Source organism: Lonchura striata, chromosome 12 (assembly GCF_050655825.1).
Source record: "Lonchura striata isolate lonStrDom1 chromosome 12, ASM5065582v1, whole genome shotgun sequence".
NCBI classification, from domain to species: Eukaryota; Metazoa; Chordata; class Aves; order Passeriformes; family Estrildidae; genus Lonchura; species Lonchura striata.
Genome location: NC_140714.1, coordinates 3,864,424 through 3,888,685, shown reverse-complemented (window position 1 = coordinate 3,888,685; position 24,262 = coordinate 3,864,424). Strand labels below are relative to the sequence as shown.

The following is a 24,262-nucleotide window of genomic DNA, read 5'->3' as shown; positions in this document are numbered from 1 at the left end:
AGAGGCATCCCCTGATCAGTGATGCCCTCACAAGATGGGTGAGTTGGTTCTTATCTGGTGAAGATAACAGGTGCTATGCTGTCACCCATCAGTGGCAGCCAGACCCAGCCTTGCTACAGCACAAGCATACAAAAAAAAAAAAAAAATCTGTATACCATGCCTTTTGCTTGCACACAGCTTCCAGGGCTGTATATCAGGACCCCTGATATACTCTGAGGGCAAAATCACTGCTGTTTGAACTTAATGTTTGAAGTTAATTTTACATTTTAGGTACTTGTGATGGCAGTCAGATTATGATCCAGGCTGTGGTAGTACAAAAGAGAAGGAACTCCAGTTGCTTTAATTCAAGGTTTAGATGGGCGTTGTACAATAGGGCTTAATTCCAAAAGAACTGAAACTAAGTATCAAGGACATGGCAGAAAATTAAGGGGTATTCAGTGCCAGCACACCAAAAAACACAAAACACTACTTTGCTGGCTGAGAGTGCACCAAGGAAGTATAGAAAACCAGAAAGTGCTGGAGAAGCACCAGAGGATAAATATTCCTTCTGAAATATGAGAAAATATATGAAAGTTGCAAAAGAAAAAAAAACAAAAACAAAAAGCACTTCCAAAGCACAGCATTCAAATAGCAGTCTTTAGTCTGCATATGGGGAAAGTGGGTCACAGAGATTAAATGCTTTGACCAAGATCTGAGAAGGGGTGTCGGGGAGGATAAAAACCTGCTCTGGATTAAAAAAAAAACAAAAAGAGAAATATGGGGAGAATGGAATGAGCACAGGGAGAGATGGTTGCTGCTGTGTTGACTGTGAGGTGTGGCTGTAAATCCTCCATCCTGCAAAAACCAGAGCACTTTCAGTCTCACTCAGAAGTGCCAAGGTCTGAGACTCGGGGAGCTGGGCGTTAATAATTACTCCCACATGAGAAGCTATTGCTGTTTATACAAGCCCTGGGCTCTCTTGCAAGAGCTGAGATGGTTTGAACCCCTCTCCCCATGTCCACTGACCCAAACACAAAGTACTGGGGAGGTTTGGTGGGCTGCACAGCAGCGGGGCTCTCCCAGCTCTTCCATCGACCTGTGCTTCACCAGAATGTACATTCAGTCTTCTCCCCACCCCTCCAGGCAGCTGCATGATAGTTTCCCATATTCTGGGCACCACAAGTGCTGAGTACCACAGGAAATACCAATATCATCTCCCCCAGAGATTCTTCACTATCTGGCTCAGAGGTCACAGCATGCTGCTTCTGCATATCTGTGGTGAGGGATTGCAGTTGTGCTGAGAGCTGCTCCAGAAAAATCTTGATTGCTGCTGGCATCTTCACTCACTCCCCAGGTATTTAACACGTTCCTTACAAGTGTTTCCAGTCAAATCTTGAAGTCAGTAGAGGTTTTTAGAATAGATGTAAATGTCAGGCCAGCTTGAAAAATGACACTGGTCTGAAATCCCAGTTAGCAGCTAAGATGATCTCTGATTTACAGCACTCAGTGCCTGCAGTACTCTGGGGTGCTTGTAGCTCTGCTGTTAGATTTAGAAAGAGTTTGCTGGGAAAGGAGCTGAAACATTTGGCCTCAGCCAAATTATGTTGTTGGGTAAAGGTCTCATTCAGTGGTCGTGCTAGAGGTGGAGGATGAGCAGGGGGTGCATAGCCCACAAGCTGTCATCATTTGCTTTCCCAATACCAGCTCTGCACACAGGAGGCAAAGCTGCCTCCCAAAATGGTGTGAAGCCAGTAGCCTCGAGGAAAAGGGCAGGAATTTGGCTCAGTCTGGTAGCAACAGCTCTTTCCTGAGGCTCTACCTGGATGTGCTGCAGCTACATCTTCAGAAGGCTGCTCCACCATATGCTGTGGGACTGCCCTGGGACACACCGTGTGGAGCTCAGAGGAGAGCAAAGCTGGCATTTTCCCTGTTTTCCCAGAAAAGGATGTGGCTGGACCTCTGCCACTCACCCCACATGGTTAAGCACAGTCACCTTGCTCTTTGGAGGCACCTGCACTTGCTCAGAATTGCCAACAAAACCACCCTGAGGGAAATGGCTCCAGACAGAGTAACAGACACATACTGGCAGAAGGCAATGCTAAGTGTCACTTCATTAGCTCAGGCTGCAGATTGGATCATTCCACACAGTATCAGAATACCCCAGAAACCTTATTAGACAGTTATGCTGCTAATCAAAAAATTATTAGAAACATGGCAGGGGGGCTGTTTTCTAATAGAGGTTTCCTAAAGTCATCATTTTTTGCACAGCTTCCTTTGTAGTTGCTCAAAACACTGCACAGGCTATAATTAACTCTTGTGATAGGAACCAGGAAGCATTTCCCATACTATGAAGTTCTTAGGCTTCAGAATATTAAAAAATATATGACATGTTGAAAAAATGCAGTCATCTGAGAAAGACCATCCGTGAAGATGGTCCCCTAAAAGCTGGTGCTGAGTCGTGCTGGGTTGGGGCTGTGCCTAAGGATATCTTACCCCAAACCTCCTTTCATGCTGGTGACCTTTGATGCCATGTCATTCCTGAAGGATTTGTGTGGGGTAAATCCTTATCCATCAGTTGTAGAACTGGTGACTGGGAGCTGATTTTCCAGCTTGACATCTGTGGCACTCTGACTTTCCCACACATCTCCAAGACTATTTTCACTTGGTACAAGTCATTAACTGCCCCACACCTCGATGCTTTATCCCAAGAATAATTAGTTATTCACCTTTCTAATGCAGAGAACCACTGATGGCAAGAGCATTATCACGGGTGAACAATCGCTGACTACACAAGCTTTCATCACTTTAAAGTCAAGCTCAGCCTTTCATGCAAGCTGTTGCATTGCTGTATTTCTATTCATGTTTAATGACCTCAGCACTTGTACTCTGTCTTTGATCTCGAGTCATGCATGGCTGCTGTACTGTGGATCTATTTATTGGAAGGCCACTGTCTTCAGTGCCACATTTTCCCCCGTCTGCTGTGACCAGGTTGATAGCACAAAGCACTTTGTGTAGGAGGCTTTCAAGTTCAAAGCTAGTCTTGCAAGGGCACAGGGAAGCTGTGAAGTCACAGCTAATTTTAGGCAGTCATCATGGCATTCATAGAGTAGGCAGAAATCAAGAGATTGCCCGGTGGAGAGAAAGCCCATCCTAAAGTTTCTGAATGTTATCTACTGGTATGTCATTAAAAAAATAATCCTGTGTTTGTGTGAGGATGATTAACCATTGGAACAAATCATCCAGAGAGAAAGATGGATCTTCCATCTGTGAGACGAGCGGTGTGAGCCTGCGCCTGCCCACGGCACACCTGTCCAGCCAGGGTCCCTGCACCAGGGCCTGGGGCTCAGCCCAGCACACAGGCAAGAAAAAGAAATCAGAACCACTAAACAGCACCAGAACCCTCTCTGTCTCAGAGTGATTCCCTCCTTCCTTTTGCTAACTGTTTTACAACACCCATTTTATAGCACATAAACGGCAGTGCTTGCTTCTCTCAGAAATTTTAGCAGAGGTAGAGCTAAAATGGCTTTGTCATTAAGGAGGGAAACACAGGAAGATTCAGAGGAAGGGCTGAAGTCTGGGTGTCTTCTGACAGTAAGAGAAAGAGGAATGATTTGGTGGAATCTTACTTCACTGCATCGAACCACTCAATCTGTCCCCATCTGTCACTGAGCACTTGCAGGAGGGTGCTGGAAAGGAAACGTTGAGTAGCTTGATAGTCGAGTAAATCAACTGGGCTTTTCCCCTTTCCTTTCCTTTCCTTTCCTTTCCTTTCCTTTCCTTTCCTTTCCTTTCCTTTCCTTTCCTTTCCTTTCCTTTCCTTTCCTTTCCTTTCCTTTCCTTTCCTTTCCTTTCCTTTCCTTTCCTTTCCTTTCCTTTCCTTTCCTTTCCTTTCCTTTCCTTTCCTTTCCTTTCCTTTCCTTTCCTTTCCTTTCCTTTCCTTTCCTTTCCTTTCCCTCCCTCATTAGGCTTTGCATGCTGACACTACACAGCAGGTCCCTCAGTGTGCTGTGCCAGGGGTGAGGGGACAGCCCCTGGGTGGCCCTGGGGCACAGAGACCAGCTCAGGGTGCCCACAGGAGCCTGTTCCAGCAGAGCCCCAGGAGACATCAGGGTGTGGAGGAAGGTGGACGAAGAAGGGAATATGTTCAGCCAAGCTGTAGCAGCTACAGGGGGAGAATGTGGGCACCCAAACCAAGGAAGCAGTGGCATCACAGGCAGGGGTAAAGCTGGAGCTGTGCTGTGAAAGCAAGGAGGGACATCTTTGGGCTGAGCATCACCAAAGGGCGGCTCAGCAGGGTGAGGGAGGCTGCAGAAACCAGGCTCTGTAGGATAGAGGGCTTGGCAATGATTTTCCTCCCCAGTAGATCCTAAATACTCAGCAGGACAGACATTTTTTTACTGTTTGTGCAATATCTGTCTGAGCCTAAGTGCTGATGTAAACCAAATCCAAATAGTTGAAGGCTCTGTTGCAATGTGTGAAAGGCTTGTTAGCAGCTTTGGAGAGTTTAATGAAAGGGTGGGGAAGGGAGCTGGATAGGACACCACCACAGAAAATTTTGCTGTTGGATTTGAAGGGGTGAGGGACCTTTCTGTCAAGGTTTTATCCATGTGAGAAAAGAAACTGGGGAGGAAAATCTTAAAAACATACCAACTTTACAGGATGGGGTGAAATGTTTGGAAAGAGTGAGAATGTTGGCAGCTGCCTCACCAGCGCCTTTCCCTGAGCTGACCCTTCTGGTGCCATGGAAGAGGTCAGAGGTGTGCTCTGTGGCCTGGGCTCCCATGTAGCCTGGAGGAGTAAAAAAAGGATGAATCCTGCACCCTCTGGAATTAATATCAGCTTTGCTGGTTTGCAAACTCCTTGCAGCAAGAGCCACATCTGCCGGTTTGTGGTGAAAGAGCCCACAAATCTCTGCATGAAATGACACGAGTGCAATCACATGTGCAAGAGAAAAAGTAAATAAAGAAAACCCAGCCCTGCTTGCTGGCCTGGAACCAGACCATATTTTTACTCTGCTTCTGCACTGCATTACTGCCTTGGGATTTACAAAGCCACATTATGCTTTAAAAGCAGATTTAATCCTTTCTGTGTGTTACGATGCTGTGGCAGAGGCACGGCACCAGAGTTTGGGAGACCTGGTGGAATTCCCAGCCTAGGAAGAGAGATCCTGCCCAAGCAGTGGAGTGCAGAGCTCTGCAGGGGTCCATGGCCCATCCTTCCTGTCCCACGTGCTGGGATGCAGGGCAGTCATTGCATCCCAGGCTGGCTCAGGCTGCAGCAGTGCAGGTACAGGCTAAGTACAGCACAGCCACTTGCTTTATATGGTCTGGGAGATTTGTAAACTTCTGGGGACAGGGACATGCCTGTAACACACTGATACCTGGTGCCACAGTACAATGGAGCATCAGTGTGGCGTGCTCTGGGCACTCCTGGTACACAATTAACATGCACAGAGTTTCCCAGGTTTTGCAGAGGAGACTTCTTATCCTTTTGACATTGTGCTTGCCTTCGTTGTCTGCCCCACTAAGCAGCTCACATTCAGATTTTTGGGAAAGCCCTGCCACAGGGGGTTTTACACCTCTCCTCTGTGGTTACATTGCTCTTTCCTCCTCAGCTGCACACTTTGCTGTCACCCTGCATTGTACTCCTTGTCACAGAACAACCTGCCATGCATCCTCCTCCCTTCAGTGCACCAGGACTACTCAGCTTCAGCTTTTCACATCCAACCTTTCCCAGCCCTGATGACCAGGCAGAGTGACCCAAAGGCTGCCACCATCCTCCAAGGCAGACATGCCACACGGGGTAACCTGCCCTGCCAAATCCTTGGAATCCCTGCTGCACTGGGCTGGGTCTGCCTGCACACAAGACTCTCCTTGAGAAACCACAGTTGATTTGCTGATGTGCATTAAACTCATCTCCATCCCTGTGCTCAGAATTATTGATCAGTCTAATGACTGTACCCCTGCTGATATGCCATTTCAGATCTACGTAACAGAGAAAGGCACATTGATTTTGCTTTATCAAAATCCTCTTGCATTTGCACAGTCTAGTCTCTTCCTGCAATTTTCTAATTCCTTCTGGAAAACGTGTTACACAATGGCAGGATCAAACTCCTGAGACATCTTGTTTAAATCAAGGGATTCTTAGCACCTTCTGTTTCTTTTGAATATCCATCTGTGCAGAAAGAACAAATCCTGGAGCTGTTGGGGTAGGGGAAGGTGCTGGAAAGGACCTTGTTCTGAGGTCATACTTGCTGGTATCATCCTTTGGTTTGGTGGATTGTGCTGATGGAGAAAATGAGCTCAGTCGCTCTTGACAAGGAATGTTACATGATCTTCAAACATTAGAGCTTTGGGGTCACAGCAAGACCACTGTTTCCTGTTTTCAAACTACTGTTTGACTAGCACTACAAGCTAACAATACCAACAAAAATCACTTCTCTTACCTTATAGTGTTCTCCATAGAGGTATGCATTATTACCTTTTATCTTCCCAAACACCATGATGACTTTCAGCCAGTTCATCTCCTTTCAGTTACTAGTTCTGTAAAACCAGTATTTGGTTAGGGTGACCTGTCTCTTCTGTATGGACTCACTCAGATTTGAGTCCCCCCGCCTTGCCACACAACTAGAATAAATTACTTTTGTGTCACCACTGTAACACACTGAATTTTCCAGGGGTGAACTCTGGGCAGGAGGATGCAGATGAAGCTGAGTTTCAGCTGGGCTTGCTGGTGCTCAGCAGCAGAGCCTTCCCTGCAGTCCCCCAGGCTCACAAGTGTGTGCTGGCTCAGCCAGCTGTGCACCCTCCAACCCCAAACACCTTGCTTCCCCTTTCCTAATAAGCATCTAATCAAATTAAGGCAGCAGCTCATTATATGTGGTGGTGCCTTTTCCTGCAAGGCCTCTCTGCTAGCCCAAAATCTGGCAATAAATATGGAAAAGCCTCCAGTGTGGTGGGATATCAACATTATTCTATAGCATTTCTGTAATATCAATATTCATATAATATTAAAAATTAATGCACACGTTTCTATTAATAATTCAATTACTGCAATATTAATAAAGTTAAAACACACGTTGGCACAGATCTAAGTGCAGTGAATAAAGGGAAGTGTTTAAATCAGCTTCTCTCTTCACAAGCTGTATGGGGAATGAGGCTTTTCCCCTGCACCAAGGAGGTTCCAGGGCTGCACAAGTTCTGTTCTATTTTCTCATCTAATTTCTCCTGCAAGGGCTTGTCCCCTTCCTTCCTTCAAGGCAGGTGAGGAAGCTGCCCCTGCCCTGAGATAATTTCCAGGCTGATTCTGGGGCAAACTGAACAGCACAGAGAAGTGCAGAAACTTTTTGTGGCAGGGCTGGCTTGAGGCTGGCCACCTTTTCTGTGGGTCACCCTGAGTAATTTGCTGTGCCCCTCAAGACAAAATCTGGCTCCAGGGAAAAGCAGAGAGGACTGCAGGGCCATTTGGAAATACTTGTGGTCACTGCTTTGCCTATTTTCAGTGCAAAGCAAAGGTAAAGGGCACCCTTCTAGCCCCTTCCACTGCAGACAGAAATTAAAGGGGTTTTGCAGGTGTGCTTGGGAGAGGAAATCTCCCCGAGGATGGGAGAAAAGATAATTGATTAGGGCAGAGTTTAGGAAATAATGGGGATGCAAAAGTTTAATCTGCCTTCCAGAATGATTGTCTCAAATCAACTAACCTCCATTGTGAATGTCAATTAATGGAAATTCAATTACTAAAAGGAGAATCGTAATAATTATTGCCAAGTGAATATAGTGGGGATGTAGGACAGTGAGGTTTTGCCTTTATCTCTCCTGCATCAGCAGGGAAGGTGTGGAGAAGCCCCTCAAGGACAAGGATGGGATAATGCATGTCTCAAAGCTGTCCAGGAGTGTCTGCAGGACACAGGAACTTCCACCTGCTAAAGATGGTGTGAATTTGAACTCGTGTAATTGGGGCTGTTCTCATTACCCAGATAAATGCTTAATCCCACAAGTTAATTGGCACAAATTGCAGCTATAAAGTTGCTCTGCTCTTCTCTGATAAACTCTCCTAGGATTTGGCAGGGCTGAGGGAGTCCTTAGGTATAAATGTCCACTCTTTTACAATGACATAAACCAGGGCTGCTGCCTCCAGTGGAGCCACTGGTGAATTAGGCCAGCAGAGATGAGGAGCAGGGCTACTGGTTCCTCCTGTGGTTCATTTGTTATGCTCTTATTTAAAAAAATGGAGCAAGAGATGGGACACATGCATATTTGGACTGCTCCTATTTTTCTTCTTGATTTTGTGTAAATGGAAGTCTGTGGTATTGAATGTATTTTATGGGGACAGACCTGGACAGAAAAGCAACCCCCACACTTCCAGTGTGCTCCTCCTGTGCAAACCCAGCCTTTGGGGGTGCACAGGGCATTTGGGGAGCCCCCCTATTTAGTGACAATGGTAGAATCAGGCTTGGGGATTGGTTTTAAATCCAGGTTATGGGAATTTCTGTAGTGCTGGCATGTCACTTTGAACTCAATAAATGACTTAGCCTTTCACCAGCCCTTTGGGTTAGCGTTGAGCCCCTCTGAGATTTCAGATCTAATACAGGCACTTTGTACCTGATCACATTAATGCAAACCAGATGTAAAATTACCCTTCAGTGGCACTTCAGTCCTTTTTTTAATTTTCTGTCACCACTTGCACAGCTGCAGTATCACCACTGCAAAGGGGGAGGCAAAATTCAGAGGCACTGGAGTGGGTACCCTGGGGATGGGCTGTCTTCAGCCAGGAGGATACAATCTCTCTCAAGACTTTTATTTCCCTAACATGCAGAATCCATGAGGATCTGGCAATACCTAATCCAGTTATTCTTTTCTGCCCCTCGAGGAAGGTTGTGGAGTACAGTAGAAGGTACCTGGTAACTCACAGGGATTTTTCTCCTCTCAGTTTTACAGGTCTGGCCTTGACACAGTGTGCTCACTTCTCCAACCCGCCCCCCCATCTCCACCAGCAGCAAAGCACTGATTGTTGAAAGATGAATGACTTCACTTTTCCAGTTCCAGCATATGTTTGCATGTCTGAGAGCAAGAAACATGTGAATCTCACACAAACTGTTGGAATTCCAGCTCTGGGGACTGACAAGTAAATATGAAGTCACACAGTATTTCATAGAAAACCCACAAATCTTATGTTTGCTGGGCTAAAGTTGATCCTTTGAGGCATGAGCCAAGAAAAACCTCTCGTATTATTTACACCAAGATTCCTCCAAATTCTGAAACTGCAGCTTGATTGAGGAATTCATGCCTTGTAAACTACAAGTTTCCCATGAAGCAGCCAGAGAGAGGCACATAATCTTTTGCTAAGCTATCCATAAGGAGCTCTGCTAGCTTGGGTGAATCAAGTGTGGGATAACAGATTACACTGAACAAAAATGAAAAACCACAATGACAAAATAATGTTATAATATTAAAATAAATCAAATCATACACTGCCATTATTCTGATACAGAATTTTAGCACAGCAAATTTGATACATATACAAGAAGTCAGGCAGCCCATTACAATAAACTTCAGGATTCCTTTTTTCTTTAATATAAACTACATCTTAATACATAGTTTGAGATGATCAGGTAGTTTTACACCAATTCAAGTAACAACAACTTCTCATCTTAGAACACTAAAATAACAAAATCTTTTAATGCTCTGAATACTGAAATGTTTTGTTTACACTTGCCACTTTTTAAAAGTGTAAAAACTACATCTATTGGTTAAACCTTTACCCTAGAGGTGCGCCTAACTTACAAATAAAATTATATTAATAAAGATATGAAATGCAATATAAATACAGTTCTTTTGGCAATTGTCATATGCTTCACACTATGCAGTTATCCAACTCTCAGTTCAATTCAGGTATTCCAAAGTGTAAAGATGTGGCCAAATTTTTCCAAAACTGGCAATAAACTTGGATTTTTTCATTCTGGGGTTAAACTAGAACCATGAAGCCCACAAAATGATTCAGGAATGGTCAAGCCCCTGTCCTCAGAAAGAGTTTTGCTCTAGTAAATGTTGTTTGGCTACCCCAAAATGAAATCATCCTCCACTGCGAGTCCCTCCTGAAAACCTTGGCCACAGCAGCAGCGTCTCATCTCCAGCTGATGTTGGTGAGGCAGGAAAGTGTGGTGAAGGGTTTCCCCTGGCAAGTTCCCTTTTTTTTTTTCACAACAACGAGAGAACGAAAATACTGAGCGGCTCTTTCTGGTGCAGAACAGCTCCTGCTAAAAAAAGACGTCTTCTTTTCTGAAGTCTGGCAAACACCTGAATCTGCTGTGAGGAGTCCTGAGGCAGGCCAGGCCCGGGAGGCACGGGCAGGTGTGGTGCATCCTCCGCCCGGAGAAGGGCACCTGGGGACAGAGCAAGGACATCACTGGTGTTGGCACGGTTATTTTTCCCTTTTCACAACTGCTGGGGTCCATCCCTTGAGCTTTATTTGCAGCATCAGCCTCATTACGTGGTTAAGACAATGGAGAGATGGCAAAAGCTCACGTACAGCCAGCAGCAGCCAAAGATACCTCTGTTACAGAGCATTTAAAAACTTTTTAGCTAATAGTATAGTTATTATTTCCCACAATCAGTGGCAGAGAGAGGCACGGCACTGGTGGCTGGGGGGATGAAATAGGAGGAATAATGGGGATATGGAGAATGCTGCCCAGTTCCCTCCCTTCACCAGAGTTCCAGGAGTTCCCCAGGAGCTGCAGCACAGAGCAGATGGCAAAGGCATCTGCACACCCTGGTCCAGCCATGGTTGAGAGCAGGATGTTAGCAGTCATGTTGCTGTGTAGATCTACATCTGTGACACATGTTCTCCATTTACTCCCATTTCATAAAGGAGTTTGTTGTGAAACTACACTGGCCTTTAACATCATGTTTTGTGATGCCACTGTGCAGGGCTTTCTGCGTGTCCCAAATCCTGTGTCACACAGCACAGAACCTTGTGATCCCATGGCAATCAGGCTGGAAGGGACCTCTGGAGGTCACCTTGCCTGACCTCCCTGTGAGCAGGATCCTTTTCAGCACAGGGCAGAGGTTTCTCATTTCATCCCACCCTCCTCCAGCCACATTGTGCTGCAGGGAACACATATGGAGTTCATTAGACTAATTTAATTGTGCCATGACATGCACACGCACTGACAATCTTCAACAACTTGGTCACAAGCTCTGTCTCTTACAGGAGCCAAAAAGGACAGCCCAGTGGGAAGTGTCTGGGAGCTGTGCATTCCCTGAGGATTCCCTGGATGCAGCAAAGGAGGCACAGAGATAGAAAGCCACTGCTACCAGCCAGGCAGGCAGCCCTAATTCCCTCACTTCCAGATTTCTGTGTGGTTGAAGCCTACAGTTTTAATATTCCAATATTATCTTGTGTCAGTGAACAAATTTTGTCTTTAAGGAAGTCCCACACAGTCCTCCATGCATGGTGCCAAGCACCAGCCTGACTCCAGTGGCATCCTGCTAGGGGCAGAGGGCTCACACCCCCTGCAGTGCCCTGGGCCAGCACCAGCCTCCTGCCCAGCACCATCTGAAGAGCAGCCCCAGGCCAAGGGATGCCAGGGGTTTCCCTGTGCCACCCACCTCTGTTCCAGTGTGAGCAGAGAGGCAACACAACTCCCACACCTGCTGGGGACTCCCCGTGGGAATCATCCCTTTGGGTGCAGCACTGCAGCCAAAGCCCAAACCTGAGCTCTCAGCCTTCTGACAGCTCAGGTGATTTATTCAAAACATTCCACTTGCTGCAAGGAAATGTTCCTTTCAGCAGGACTCCCATGCTGCCAAACCTCACCTGCCTGCAAACCCTGCCTGGCCCTGCCTCAGACCCAGCCTCGAAATTCCAGCTGGGACTGCTAATGGCATCAGTCCATCAGCATCTAGTTGTTGAGAAGAAAATTAAAAGGTGGAACCCCAGCTGCCAGCCATCTCCTCCAGTTATCTCCTGGCTCCTCTGGATGTCCCTGAGGTGCCATGGCCATGGTGCTGCCTGCTTTTCACCTATCCTGCACGTAATGAAAAGTTTTGGTGATCAGGGTGCTCCCTACACAAGTATTTACAAGAGAGGAACCACTGAGATAACCCTCCATCCTTAAAATAACCTCATTTAATGTTCTCCAGAAAATCAATTAGGTTTGTGTTTCTCAGGAAGATCAGTGGAGAAATTAAAATTAACCTCATAAAGCTTATAAACATCAGTGACTTAGTGGATGGGGTGGACAGGCATTTACTCTGATTGTAATTATGCAGGCAATCAGCTTGAAATATATCAGACAGTTTAAATTATTGCCCAATAACAATAAGCTCATAAAACCCTCTAGAAGGCAATTTCTCTTATTCTAATCCTGGTAATGGAAAGAGCCCTTACAAGAAGAACCTGCTACATTACATAGTAAAAATGACCATTTGGTCCCAAATATCACAGCAGAAGTTTTAAAAATTTAACTGCAATAAAGTAGAGCCTGAAACTTCCTAAACCTGAGAAAATAAACTGTAGATACTGAGCTGAGAAGCTAGGCCTTGGAGGAAACAGTGAGAGAGGCAGCTAACTAGCTGCACATTTATTATCTGAATTTATTGCCTTGTATCTTCCACTTGTGATGATTCCTGGGCTGTGCTTTTCCCTGAGGATGATTCTGAAGATCATCAGGTTCTCGAGCTCCCTGGTAACATCCTATTCAGTCTTTTATGTTTTAAATAAACAGCTTTTTTCCATACTGCATAACAAATTCATAATTACATAGCCTTAAATAAATGCATTTGTTAAAATCATTGTGTTAATAATACAGTGTATGTGTATATATGTATTCATACATATTTACTTAAAATTAATAGGTAGAATAGAAACAAAGAGAGCCTGTGGGGACTTTTCTCAACTCCAAATGTGTGCCAACACTTTCTCAACGCATCAACTGGTGACATTTTTATGCTTGTGACAGGATCTTGTCCACTGCCACTGGGGTTGGTGGCACTTGCTGTGCCCCTGCTCACACCAGCAAGGATTGGCAGGGCAGGGCTTGGGAACTGCCGAGGCTGTTTCGGATCACGTCAGAAAACAAAGCAGCAACAACAAACTAATAAGAAAACAATCTGGGAAGCATGTAGTGCTTTCATCCTCTGATTCTCTTCAGCATAATTCTGACAGTAATGCACTTCCTTACATAGGTGCCTGCTCCAGGATGGTGTAGATGAATGGAGATGAGAGATCTCTGCAGGCTGCTCTTGGGATATCAGGTTTATCAGGGATGGAGAAAGGTCCTGCTTGGAGCTGCCAGACGCAGCACGTGGCAAGGCTTGAGGGGATGGGGGAGCAGAGAGACAAAAGGATGCTCTAGGACAGGGGAAGTTCCAAGAGGAGGGGAAGTTCCAAGAGGCTGTGTGGCCCCTCAGAGACCCCTATCAGGGGGCTTCAAGGTGGGCTGGAACAAGACTTGGGCCAATGGGGTTACAGGCACTTGATGTTTTAGGGGAGGGTTACAGGTGTGGGACGAACTGTACATTTTGGGGGTGAGATGGAACAGTCCACTTGACCCCTGGACCCATCCGTAGGCAGGGGCATTGTCCGGCTAGCAGGGAGGACTGTTCTCATCCTGGCTGTATTATTTATGAATAATTATATTTATCTATCCTCTCCAACAGGTACCTTCATCTCTGCTCCCAAACAGATGCAGCTGGCTGGATACTGTAAGGAACAGGAAGTTTCCCTGCCTTGCCACCACGTCTGGCTTTTGTGAGGTGTGACATACAGCTCAGGACATTCCCCCAGCCCAGCAGGGTGATGTACTCACTCTGTGACTCAGGGGATGGCACTCTTCTCCCAGGTTTCCCATCGGGGTGCACATCCTCAGGCTGCGGATCCAGAGGCTGACGGCGCAGCACATCCTGCCCCCGCACTGCTGGTCCCGCTCGCAGGCCTGGAGTTCAACACAGCATTCAGCAAGTTAAATGAAAAATAAATGTAGGCCAGAAATAGGACAGAGCAGGTGCTCAGGAGCTGCCTCTGGCACCCCGAAGTTATCATGGCTCATTAAGGCTGAATAATAAGATTCAAGGCTGATTTGCAATACTTGTGTCTCCCATGGATTAGAACGTGCAGGCTCCTGGTACATTTTGGAGTTGAGACCAGGTTGTTTAAAGCCAGGGCCACACACAGAGCTGCTCTGGGCCAAATCCAGGACTGTCAGTGATTTACAGTCCAAACTTCTGAGCACTGATAGACTGTGGCATGTGCCACTCGCTTTCCCAGCTCCCAGATCCGTGCCTGAGTGAGCTCAGGCAGGAGCAAAGACCAACCACACTAAACTTGTCACCAAAAGAGCCACCAAACCAGTCCTACAGAGAAGCTAAGATAGGAAATCATCCATTAATTTAATGACTTCTAGGTAACTATTCCTTCTAACTTCACATGATAATGTCATGGTTGTGAGTGCCCTTGCAAGACTGCGTGAGAGTTTTGTTAGAGAAGTCCAAGTGGAAGTAGCTAAAACACAAGTTTAAATATGGATTCTGAGGTTGTTATCTAGAATGACACATAGCTAAAAGAGGTCTTAAGAAAAGCTTTGCATAAGTATCCACATTAAAAAAAAAATGCTGCTGTGGTAGCATTCCCCTTCACGGAAGGCAAAAAAATATTTTAGCCACTTACCCAGTACAGCTTAGACAAGCAAAAACCAAAATGCAAACTAGTGGATATGTTTTAAAACCCACAAACCATGAAGAGCAATTGACATATTAGGGTTTGAAAACAAACTACTGTACATCTTTCAGTTACTTTTTAATCAAAAGCTTTTATAGATTTAATGCAAACACCGGTCTGCTCTCTCCAGTGAGAAACGCCATCAGTTAAAAGTTCTGCTTACATCCTGAATGTAAGCTTGATTAACTCATTGCTCTGGATGTCTGGCAGCAGCAGGGAGAGATAGAAGGCACTGGTCAGCACTACGTAAATGGGAAACTCATAAAAACATACGTAAATGTTGATAACAGCTCTGGGGAAGGCACATTCCCAGAGTAAACATGCTCTTGAGGGAAAAACTCACTGATCTTACCTTGGGATTTACATGATAAATGGCCTTAGACTGTACTCACTGGGTAAATATTGCACTAACCAGCAGAAGCCAGATCAAAACACATGTGTAAAGATCAGTCAGTGGTTTAGGAAGAAGCTGTTGCATTATTAAATAGTGTGTGTGACCCAAACAGCACCTAAACACAGAGCTCTGTGCTGCAGGTAAGCCCAAACACAGAGCATTTGCTTGTTAAGGCTAATATGGTCATAAAACTACAACTCCAGCCTGACAGGTAGATAATACTCACTTTCTGACCTCTCTCTTAAAAAAAAAAAATTAAAAAAGCACTTTAAGGATATTATTTTGCCCTAGTCACAAATAAAAATGCAGGTCCAGTAATTTTGGCTGCCCCCAGCACACCGGTGTCCATTGCCCAGCTGGAGTCACAGGCTCTGCTCTTTCTCACCTGCCAGCTCCTGACTCCCTTTTGTTCTCAGTTATATATCTCAAACTCCATTCATCTCTGTGGGACTGGTCCTGGGGTGAAATACTACTCAGCTGAAAAACCAATCTGGGTGTGTTCTGCCAAGCAAGAGTCTTGAACGTCCAGGCTGAACAATTCCTGACCTCACACACACATATTTACATCTGGCAGAACTTTTAAGGCTCCCTTTCCAAAAATGTATGACAAGTTTTGAAAACATTCAACCCAAGTGTTCCTGCCCACATCTTATCTGCAATGTGTAATTCCTGCTGCTACTCCTAAACTTCCCCAAGCACCACATGAGCACCTCATTTAAACACGGTTTTCTGGAAGATCAGCCCAAAAATATGTCCCAGGTGTAATGCCAGCTGCAAAGGCAACAGGTGTCAGCACAAGAACAACCACTGAATTGAGGAAAGTTTGAAACAAATCCTTAAATTGCAAAGGAAAAACACCTTTCAGGCTCCGGGGTTGGGGAACACCTACGTCAACTCTCATCTGAGATTTGCCCGTTCATCAAAAGCCAAAAATGCATCAAAGTGGTTCAAGCAGAAATGCTCTGCAATAGTTAATAGAGCAACACTTTCTAGTTCTAATCTATTTTTACTTTTTGAATCTACCTTGTACTTGGTCTATTATTCAATGCCTCACAATTACTTTATTTAATGGATTAATTATGCTTTAAAGGTGTAGGCACAATTCTAATAACATAAGAACTTCTGTTGCTGGAAATGTTTTGAAATCCTCAAATATTAAAAAATTCCTTCACATTCTCTGCTCTAAAAAAAATAATCAGTGCTGGGAACTGATCTGACTTCCAGAGATAATGCCCATGAGCTGTTTCATGGACTTCAGGGGTCCAGACAGGGAGCCTGGACAGCCACAGAGAAATCCACTGCTGTGAGTGCAACTTCTGACAGTTACAAAAGACATGTGAGCTCTCAAAGGAATGCAAATGCTGAGCTATTAATCCAAAGCAAACACTTAAAAACTCATTTAACTAAAAAGTGATGCAATGCTTTGGGTTAAATAACGTCTTTAGGAAAAAAAGTATTTTCACAACCAGAGTAAATCTTGAGCCTAAAAACAACAACAGAGACTTGTTTGCAAGGGGTGGCTATTGAGGGGAAAAAGCAGCACCGTCATAGACAAAGGGAAAAAAAAAAAGGAGAACAGTTTTCTGAGGGTTGTAATCCTGCTCTGTACACAGAGGGGCTGGAGGAACTTGGGGTGCACAGTGGGCAGTGCAATGCCTGAGCCAGACCCTCTCAGAGCAGGTTTGGGGACAGCTGGGGCTGCATGTGGGGAGATGGGAGACAGCTCCAGCCTGGAAAAGCAGCAGGAATCTCTGCATGTTCCCTGACCAGCCTGGAGACCCCCCCTCACCGAGTCCAGACATCCTTCACCCCGAAGGAACACACCCCACGTTGTGGCATCCCCTCACCTCAGAGACCCACCAGTCGTGGCATTGCCCACCGCAGAGACTGACACATCCTGGCACACTGACCGCAGAGACCCCCAAGCTCTGACACCACTGAACCCAGCCCGACCCGCAGCTCCGGGCATCCTTCATCCCTAGAGATACCCCGTCCACTGTCACTTATCCCAGACGGACCCCCAGGTCCTGTCACCTCGCATCACCTGGCTCTGCTTTCCTTCCCACGTCCTCTTTATCACTTATCCCAACTCCGGCCATCCATCACCGCGCTCGACACCGCTCCGTCCTGGCTTGGCTGAGCGCGGGCAGACCCCGAGTCCCGGCAGTGCGCACCCGGAGAGCAGCCCCGGGCATCCCGCACCGCAGAGCGCTCCCCGGGCATCCCGCAGGGCAGAGCGCTCCCCGGGCATCCCGCACCGCAGAGCGCTCCCCGGGCATCCCGCAGGGCAGAGCGCTCCCCGGGCATCCCGCAGGGCAGAGCGCTCCCCGGGCATCCCGCAGGGCAGAGCGCTCCCCGGGCATCCCGCACGGCAGAGCGCTCCCCGGGCATCCCCGCACGGCAGAGCGCTCCCCGGGCATCCCCGCACGGCAGAGCGCTCCCCTCTCTCCGGGCATCCCGCACGGCAGAGCGCTCCCCTCTCTCCGGGCATCCCGCAGGGCAGAGCGCTCCCCGGGCATCCCGCAGGGCAGAGCGCTCCCCTGTTCCCGGGCATCCCGCACCGCAGAGTGCTCCCCAGGCATCCCGCAGGGCAGAGCGCTCCCCGGGCATCCCCGCACGGCAGAGCGCTCCCCTTTCCGCGGGCATCCCGCACTGCAGAGCGCTCCCCTTTCCGCGGGCATCCCGCACTGCAGAGCGCTCCCCTTTCCGCGGGCATCCCGCAGGGCAGAGCGCTCCCCTCTCTCCGGGCATCCCGCACCGCAGAGCGCTCCCCTCTCCCCGGGCACCCCTTATCCCGGGCGGTTTCCCTAGTCTCGCCCTCACTCCCCGCGAACAAACCCCGAACAAATCCCGTCCCCGCGGCGGAGCCCTCCGTCCCTCCGTCCCTCCCTGCCTCCGTCCGTGCCGGTGCCCGGTCCCGTCGGTGCCGTCGGTGCCGGCGGCGGCGCTCACCCCGGTGATGACGGCGCCGTGCCCCGCGGCCAGCAGCAGCACCAGCAGCACCAGCAGCACCGGCAGCACCGGCAGCGGCGGCGGGGCTCCGCGCAGGCTCCGCATGGTGCGGTGCCGCGGCCCCGGCGCTCCCCGCGGGCGCGGTGCGGCGCAGCGGAGCCGGGCTCGGAGCCGCCCCGGCGTTATAAAGCCGGGGCTGAGTCACCCCCGCCCGGCAGCGCCGCGGCCGCGCACCCACCGCGCCCAGGTGCGCGGCTGCGGGCAAAGGGGAGGGGGTGGGAACATCCCACAGCCTGCTGGGGACATCCCGCATCAGGGCTGGGACATCCCGCATCAGGGCTGGGACATCCCCCATCAGGGCTGGGGACATCCCCCATCAGGGCTGGGACATCCTGCATCAGGGCTGGGGACATCCCCCATCAGGGCTGGGACATCCCGCATCAGGGCTGGGACATCCTGTATCAGGGCTGGGGACATCCCACATCAGGGCTGGGACATCCCACATCAGGGCTGGGGGACCTGGGCTTAGGGGGTCACATCCCACAGCGGTGCTGGGGGAACTTCCCAGGGCTCGGGGTGGCTGAAGGATTTCTCACAGCGGGTGTGGTGGGGTCGTCCCAGGGCTGGCTGGGGTACACCCTGTAGCAGGTATGAGATGTCCCACAGAAGGGCTAGGGGTTCATCCCGAGGCTGGCTATGGACGTCCCACAGCAGATTAGGGAGCAGGGAGGCATCCAACAGCAGTTTAGGGGGGAAATATCCCACAATATTTTGGGGACATCATGCAATGAGTTGGGGACATTCCACAGCAGGTCAGAGCACATCCCACAGTGGGGCAGTGGTAGCCCACAGCCACTGGAGCCAGCAGGGACCCGTGTCCCTGTTCCCTCTGCTCCCTGGCCAGCAGCAGAGCCAGACCCAATGTCACCCCTGCTCCCTCTGTGAACAGAAACCACCCATAGCCCTCAGCCCAGCCCCTGCTGACACCTGGCAGAGCTGCGGGCCTGGCCTTGTGGGGACATGCAGGCAGTGCTCATCTTGTCTGGGACAGAGCAGCATCAAAAGTACCCCACAGTCTGAGTAAGAATTGGACCAATCCCAATTCCTGCTGGAAGCCCAGAAGCCCTTTGAATTCCTGTTCTCCTGTGGTTCTCCCCTCCTTGCCACGGGCAGTCCTTGCCTCTGCCAAAGCCCTCCCATGGCACCCAGGGGCACAAGAGGAAAACAACTCCCTTCTTCAGCAGGGCTGGCTCCCACCAAAGATCCATGGGAAGATGGGGAGAAAAAGGAGCACTGGGAGCAGAGAGCCCCATTCCAGCAGCTGTGCCCCACTGGCTCCTTCCAGCACAAATGGCAGGCCATGCTCTCGTGGTTTCAGTGAGCACCTGTTTCTACATGCACACCACTGAAATTCTGCACAAACCAAGGCCTAGCCACTAATGGTGGTTGGTACCTTTGGGCACCTCCGTCCTCTGTGAGATGAGGACATCCTAAAGATATGCAGCATTTCCTTCTCTTTTCCTCTCACTCCTTTTCTTCTCTATGTTCCTTATTTTTACAGCTCTTTATGCTTCTTTTTGCCTTTCTCCTCCCTCCTTACTCCCTTTTTATCCCTTTTCCATCCTCTCTGTTCCTACTTCCACCTCTCTGTGCCCTTTATCCTACTCCTCTCCTCCAGCGTGTCCCGTTCAACAAGTAGCTCCCGTTTTTGCCCAGTTTTTCAATTTATATTTTTGTTCCAACAGGGAAGGCCGAGCCTTTGCAAAGCCCACATTTCCTGGAGCCCTGAGCCAGCCTGGTTCCTTGGCTGAGGTGAGTGTGAGCGTGGCTGAAGGGGAGTGGGAGCGTTCCGAGCCTCTCGCGCGCTCCCGCTCCGTTCAGTCCTGGGCAGGAGCTGTCAAATCGATTCCTTGGCAGCCTCCCCTCGGGGGTTCTGTCTGTCTGGAGGTGTTTTCATTACAAACGTGGCCTTTTTGGGTGCTTAGGGTTATTTTGTACAAGTGCACTCAAGACAAATATGGGCTGGGTAAACAGGGTTTACTCCGAGGATGCTTTAAAAGTAAATTGGGATAAGCCAATTTTGACGTGAAAGGATTAAAAATAACTGGGATGTATCCTTAGCTGTTGCAAACTCATGTTGCTGCATGAAGCACTGGCAGTTTAAACCAGGTGAAGGGATTAGCTTATTTTAAATTCTGTTTGTACCCTAGAAACTAAAAATGAATGTAAGCCAGGAATGATTATTTTCACAATCTCCAGGTGTCCAGAACTTTCAAAAACAAATAATCACTTTCAACATTAAACCTCCCAATCCTCTAAAAACACTACAGAATTGAGGAGAAATAATAAGGGGGAAGGGAAGAATTTTGTGCAGGTTTGTGTAGACTCAGTAACTTCTTGTAAAAGACATTTGACATAAAATGTATAATTTATGAAAGGCTGTCAGTCCTGAGCCTGGAAGGGCAGGATTATACATTACAATGGGGATGCTACAGATTTACTAGAAGCCACCCTCATGTGAATATTCTTACTACCAACTTGTGCTAAAACTGGTTTGCTATCAGAAGAGACCATTCACATCTATATGACCTTTAGGTGATTACAAAATTGTATTAGGATATTAATTAATTCCTATTAAATCCTCCCTGTTCTTAAAGAAAAGGTGAAAGTTGAGGAGATGACTTTCTGAATTTCAGCATCATTACAATTGTTTTACTGCAAAAGTAGTAAAAATCCACAATGTGTCTTAAATGTAAATCCTCACAGTGCCCATCTCATGAATGCAGTTGGTGGATGTCTCTGGTTTCTCTCAAAGCCTCAGTTTCCTGAAGACTATCCATGAGTAGGCATTCAAATAATTATTTGGCATATTCAAGTGATAATGCACTACAGAATTTACAGAATTTTGAAGACTATGAATGTGAATACATCAGCTATCTAAAAAGATAATTTTCTCATAAAATAATTGAGAAGAAGCATGTAATGCGAGACAGGAGAATTATCTTTTTGCCCTAAAAACTCTCTTAATAATGACAATATCTAATTTGTCTAATCTTTGACACTGTGTATCCAAAAATAGTCTTGATTCAGCAAAATGGTAAAAGCTTCCTCACTCTTGTAGAGGAAGAATGGATTTTTCTGTATCAGATGTATAGAAATGTATAGTCTAGGTGTAAAGGTATGAAAGACCTCAAATCAGTTGCCTGTAGTGCCTGAAATAACCCAAACACATAAGTCATTCAAGAATAAATTCCTGAGCTGTACCCTGAGTTGGGATGCAGCACTTATTTCATCCAACATTTCTGCTTTAGGTCAATAATTAATGTTCAGAGGTTGACAAGCAGCCCAAGACTCTTCTCAATCATTTGTCTTTTGTCTTGGGGTCTGTACACGAGGCAGAATAGACCATTTCTGCTGACATTAATTTGGGTCCCCAGCATTTACTCAACCACCATTTATGTTGGAGTTGCAAATATTTTTGTAAATGCCTTCTAAGTTTCCAGCCGCTCTCTATGATGTGGCTGGAGTTGGCCAGTGCCTTCTCAAGTTACCAGAAATGGAGGCTCCACAGCTGCAGCTCTCAGTGAGACTGTGAAAGCCAGCTGGGATCCGAGGTGTGCGTGGCTTAGCAAGTCTGAGCAGCCCCCGTGTGAGGCTGGATCACACGGGCAGCGCTTTGCAGCACGTGGGGAAAATGAGAGGCAGTTCAGGCTGTGAGACACAATTCTCACTCCTGGTGTTGCCTTTGGGGACGTCCACGGGGCCACTGCTTGTGGGAACTTGTGGCACTGGCTGAGAGCTCAGCACGTTTCTGCCCCGGGATGGGAGGCAGGTGAGGAGAGCGGCAGCATCCACGCACCCCCTGCTCATGCCTGGCCTCTTCTGACGTCAAAGAAACTAATTTCTAAAAAGTCTAAGCACAAATGCTGATGCTGGGATTAGAAGAGACCCCGTTGTCTGAAGTCCTGCCAAATCAATCCGTAAATTTCATTGGTGAATCCAAAATGTAGAGATAGATTGTGTTTTAAACTAGTACTTATCCCAAGAGATATCAAACACTGACTTACAACCATAAGGACAACTTCCCTCAGCAAACTTCTCCAACTCTTTAAACCTCATTTCCTGTTTGAATTTCACCTATCTGGACCCTCTAACATCAGGAATTTTCACCTTCCATGTGTAATAAGCTGGGAACAAATTCCACAATGCCTGTTTCACTATGCAGCAACATTTTTGTCACCAGCAAATGATTCTGGTAGCTCATCTCCATGATCTTTCCAATAGATCAACAAACTGCAATGTCTCTGGTATGACTTCAGGAATATTAGCATCCCCTGGGAATAGCCCCACTGTTCTATTCTTAGTTATATAATCTTGCAGACCAAGGCAACAATCAGTGTATAAACAGAAATATAGTGAACATACTAATAAAAATGAAACAGATTGACAAAGAACTTCAGCATTAAAAAAGCATCCACAAGTGATTTTATTTCTGGGGTCAGACAAGAAATAGGTGTAATGAGCTGCTCTTGTGTGATCTGTTCCCAGTGCTCCTGGTGTCTCATTACGCTGCTTTTCAGCACTGCTGTTGTCATAGTAGTCCCTGAAGAACCTTATGTAAGGCATAAGATGATGGTTCTGCAGTATGTTAAAAAAGAGCATTTAACAGATAAGTGCTAATGTTCTAGATTAGGGATTCTCACTCCCTTACTCTGCACTGGCTCATGTAATTGCATGAATCACTGTGATTGCGAAGTACACGCTCTCCTGTCAGCTTAGAGGGATTCAAGTGGAATATTACAGAGTCTGCTCAGGAAACAGTGCTAGCAGAAGAAAAAGCTGCAAACGTACCACAAAAACTAACAATTCCTAGTTACTCATGAAATTTATTTCTTTGATTTGCACACAGATTTTATTTAGACTTTTGCGCAGACATGACTGCATTGGCAAAGTCCAGGGCAGCACAATTCTGAGTGATTCAGCAGGAACTGTGCATTTATGTGATGGGCAGGGACTCCATGCCTTTCTGTAATTTTCAGATATGTCTCTTAAAAAATGTAGAGTTCCTGCCAAGAAGATAGAGAATTGGTTTGGGGAGTTTGCTGGACTTTGGGGAAACATTCTTTCAGCCTTTTTTCTTCTTGCTGATTGCATTTGGTGGGAAACAACTTTCCCCCACACACCAAAACGGGTCATGAGCTGTGAGCTGTGGGCAGAGGATCCTCTGGTGGAGCCAGGGTCTCTCCCTGCACACCTAACCTAGAGAGTGAGGCCATTTTTCATTGAAATGGGACTTACTGGGCCATGGGGGAAGGAGCTGAGGAGGTTTTCATGGCCACAGAGATCTACCAAACACAATAACTGGAGAGGAGTTTTTCAGGAGGGCATCGTTCTAGATTTGCTCCCACCACGGACAGGCAATTTATCCTATGCCTCAAGGGGATCTGGTGAGAACAAAGCCAAGCACGTTTTGTAGGCTCACACTCAATAAACAAACCTGCCTTTCCTCGCTGCCAGGTCCCTCATGGGTCCCTCTGGTCCCTTCCAGTTCTGCCTCCCCACCTCTCCAGGCAGCACACAGGTCTCCTCTGTGTCCCTCATCATGGAAACCTGTGGGAGCACTATGAATGCTGCTAATCCCTGGCTCGCCACTGTCTCCAGAGGGACCGAGAAGAGGTCACTTATTCAGTTTTTATTTGCTCTGCTGTGCCACATGGCTTCCTTAGATTGCCTGCAGGGAGCAGGTTTTTTTCCTCCTTAACACACAGTTTAGTTTCTGTTTTGGTTTTCTTGCTTTGCTTTTCCACTGCTTGGCTGGAATGTGATGGTGGCCAGCGAGAGGATACAGGGCAGGTTGTGCTCCTGCCCCTATTAGCATATTAGGTCTGGAAAGAATTAACCAACGAGGCAATGCCCAAAGAAAATAGTAAATTGTTCTGCAAATTGCCAGCATTTCCCCATTAAAATCTCTTCTTCTGCACCTCTGTTCTGTGCCACTGTCTTCCCAGGGGCAGTGGCAGCTGTAGCTGTTCTCCTGTTCATTTGGGGTATGTATGGCAGCTGGGAGCACATCTGTCTGCCCCACTGGTGAAAATCAGCATTCCCCACTGCTGATGTGGGACTGGCAGCTCCACGGCTCTCCAGCCTTCCCTGATGCTCTGAGCATTGGTCATCCAAGGCAGAAACGGGGAGGGCACATACACAGAGGATCTCACCCACTTA

The 24,262-nt window shown here is 47.5% G+C and overlaps 1 protein-coding gene across 1 annotated transcript; it reads right to left on the bottom strand.

Moving 5' to 3' along the window:
- Positions 1-9,405: 9,405 nt before the first annotated feature.
- On the bottom strand, positions 9,406-18,303 carry PROK2 (prokineticin 2). Its single transcript, XM_085590047.1, has 3 exons — positions 18,041-18,303; positions 13,787-13,912; positions 9,406-10,360 (listed from the first exon to the last, which is right to left on the bottom strand). The coding sequence occupies exons 1-3, from the start codon at positions 18,143-18,145 to the stop codon at positions 10,235-10,237; spliced, it is 357 nt and encodes a 118-aa protein (XP_085446173.1). The 5' UTR covers positions 18,146-18,303; the 3' UTR covers positions 9,406-10,234.
- Positions 18,304-24,262: the final 5,959 nt, after the last annotated feature.

Excerpts from the sequence above, each read along its gene's own strand:
- PROK2 (XM_085590047.1), bottom strand. The coding sequence starts at position 18,145 with ATGCGGAGCCTGCGCGGAGCCCCGCCGCCGCTGCCGGTGCTGCCGGTG. Across the intron at positions 13,913-18,040 it reads ACGGCGCCGTCATCACCGGG|GCCTGCGAGCGGGACCAGCA; the intron begins GTGAGCGCCGCC and ends GTTGAACTCCAG. Across the intron at positions 10,361-13,786 it reads GCCATCCCCTGAGTCACAGA|GTGCCCTTCTCCGGGCGGAG; the intron begins GTGAGTACATCA and ends CTCTGTCCCCAG.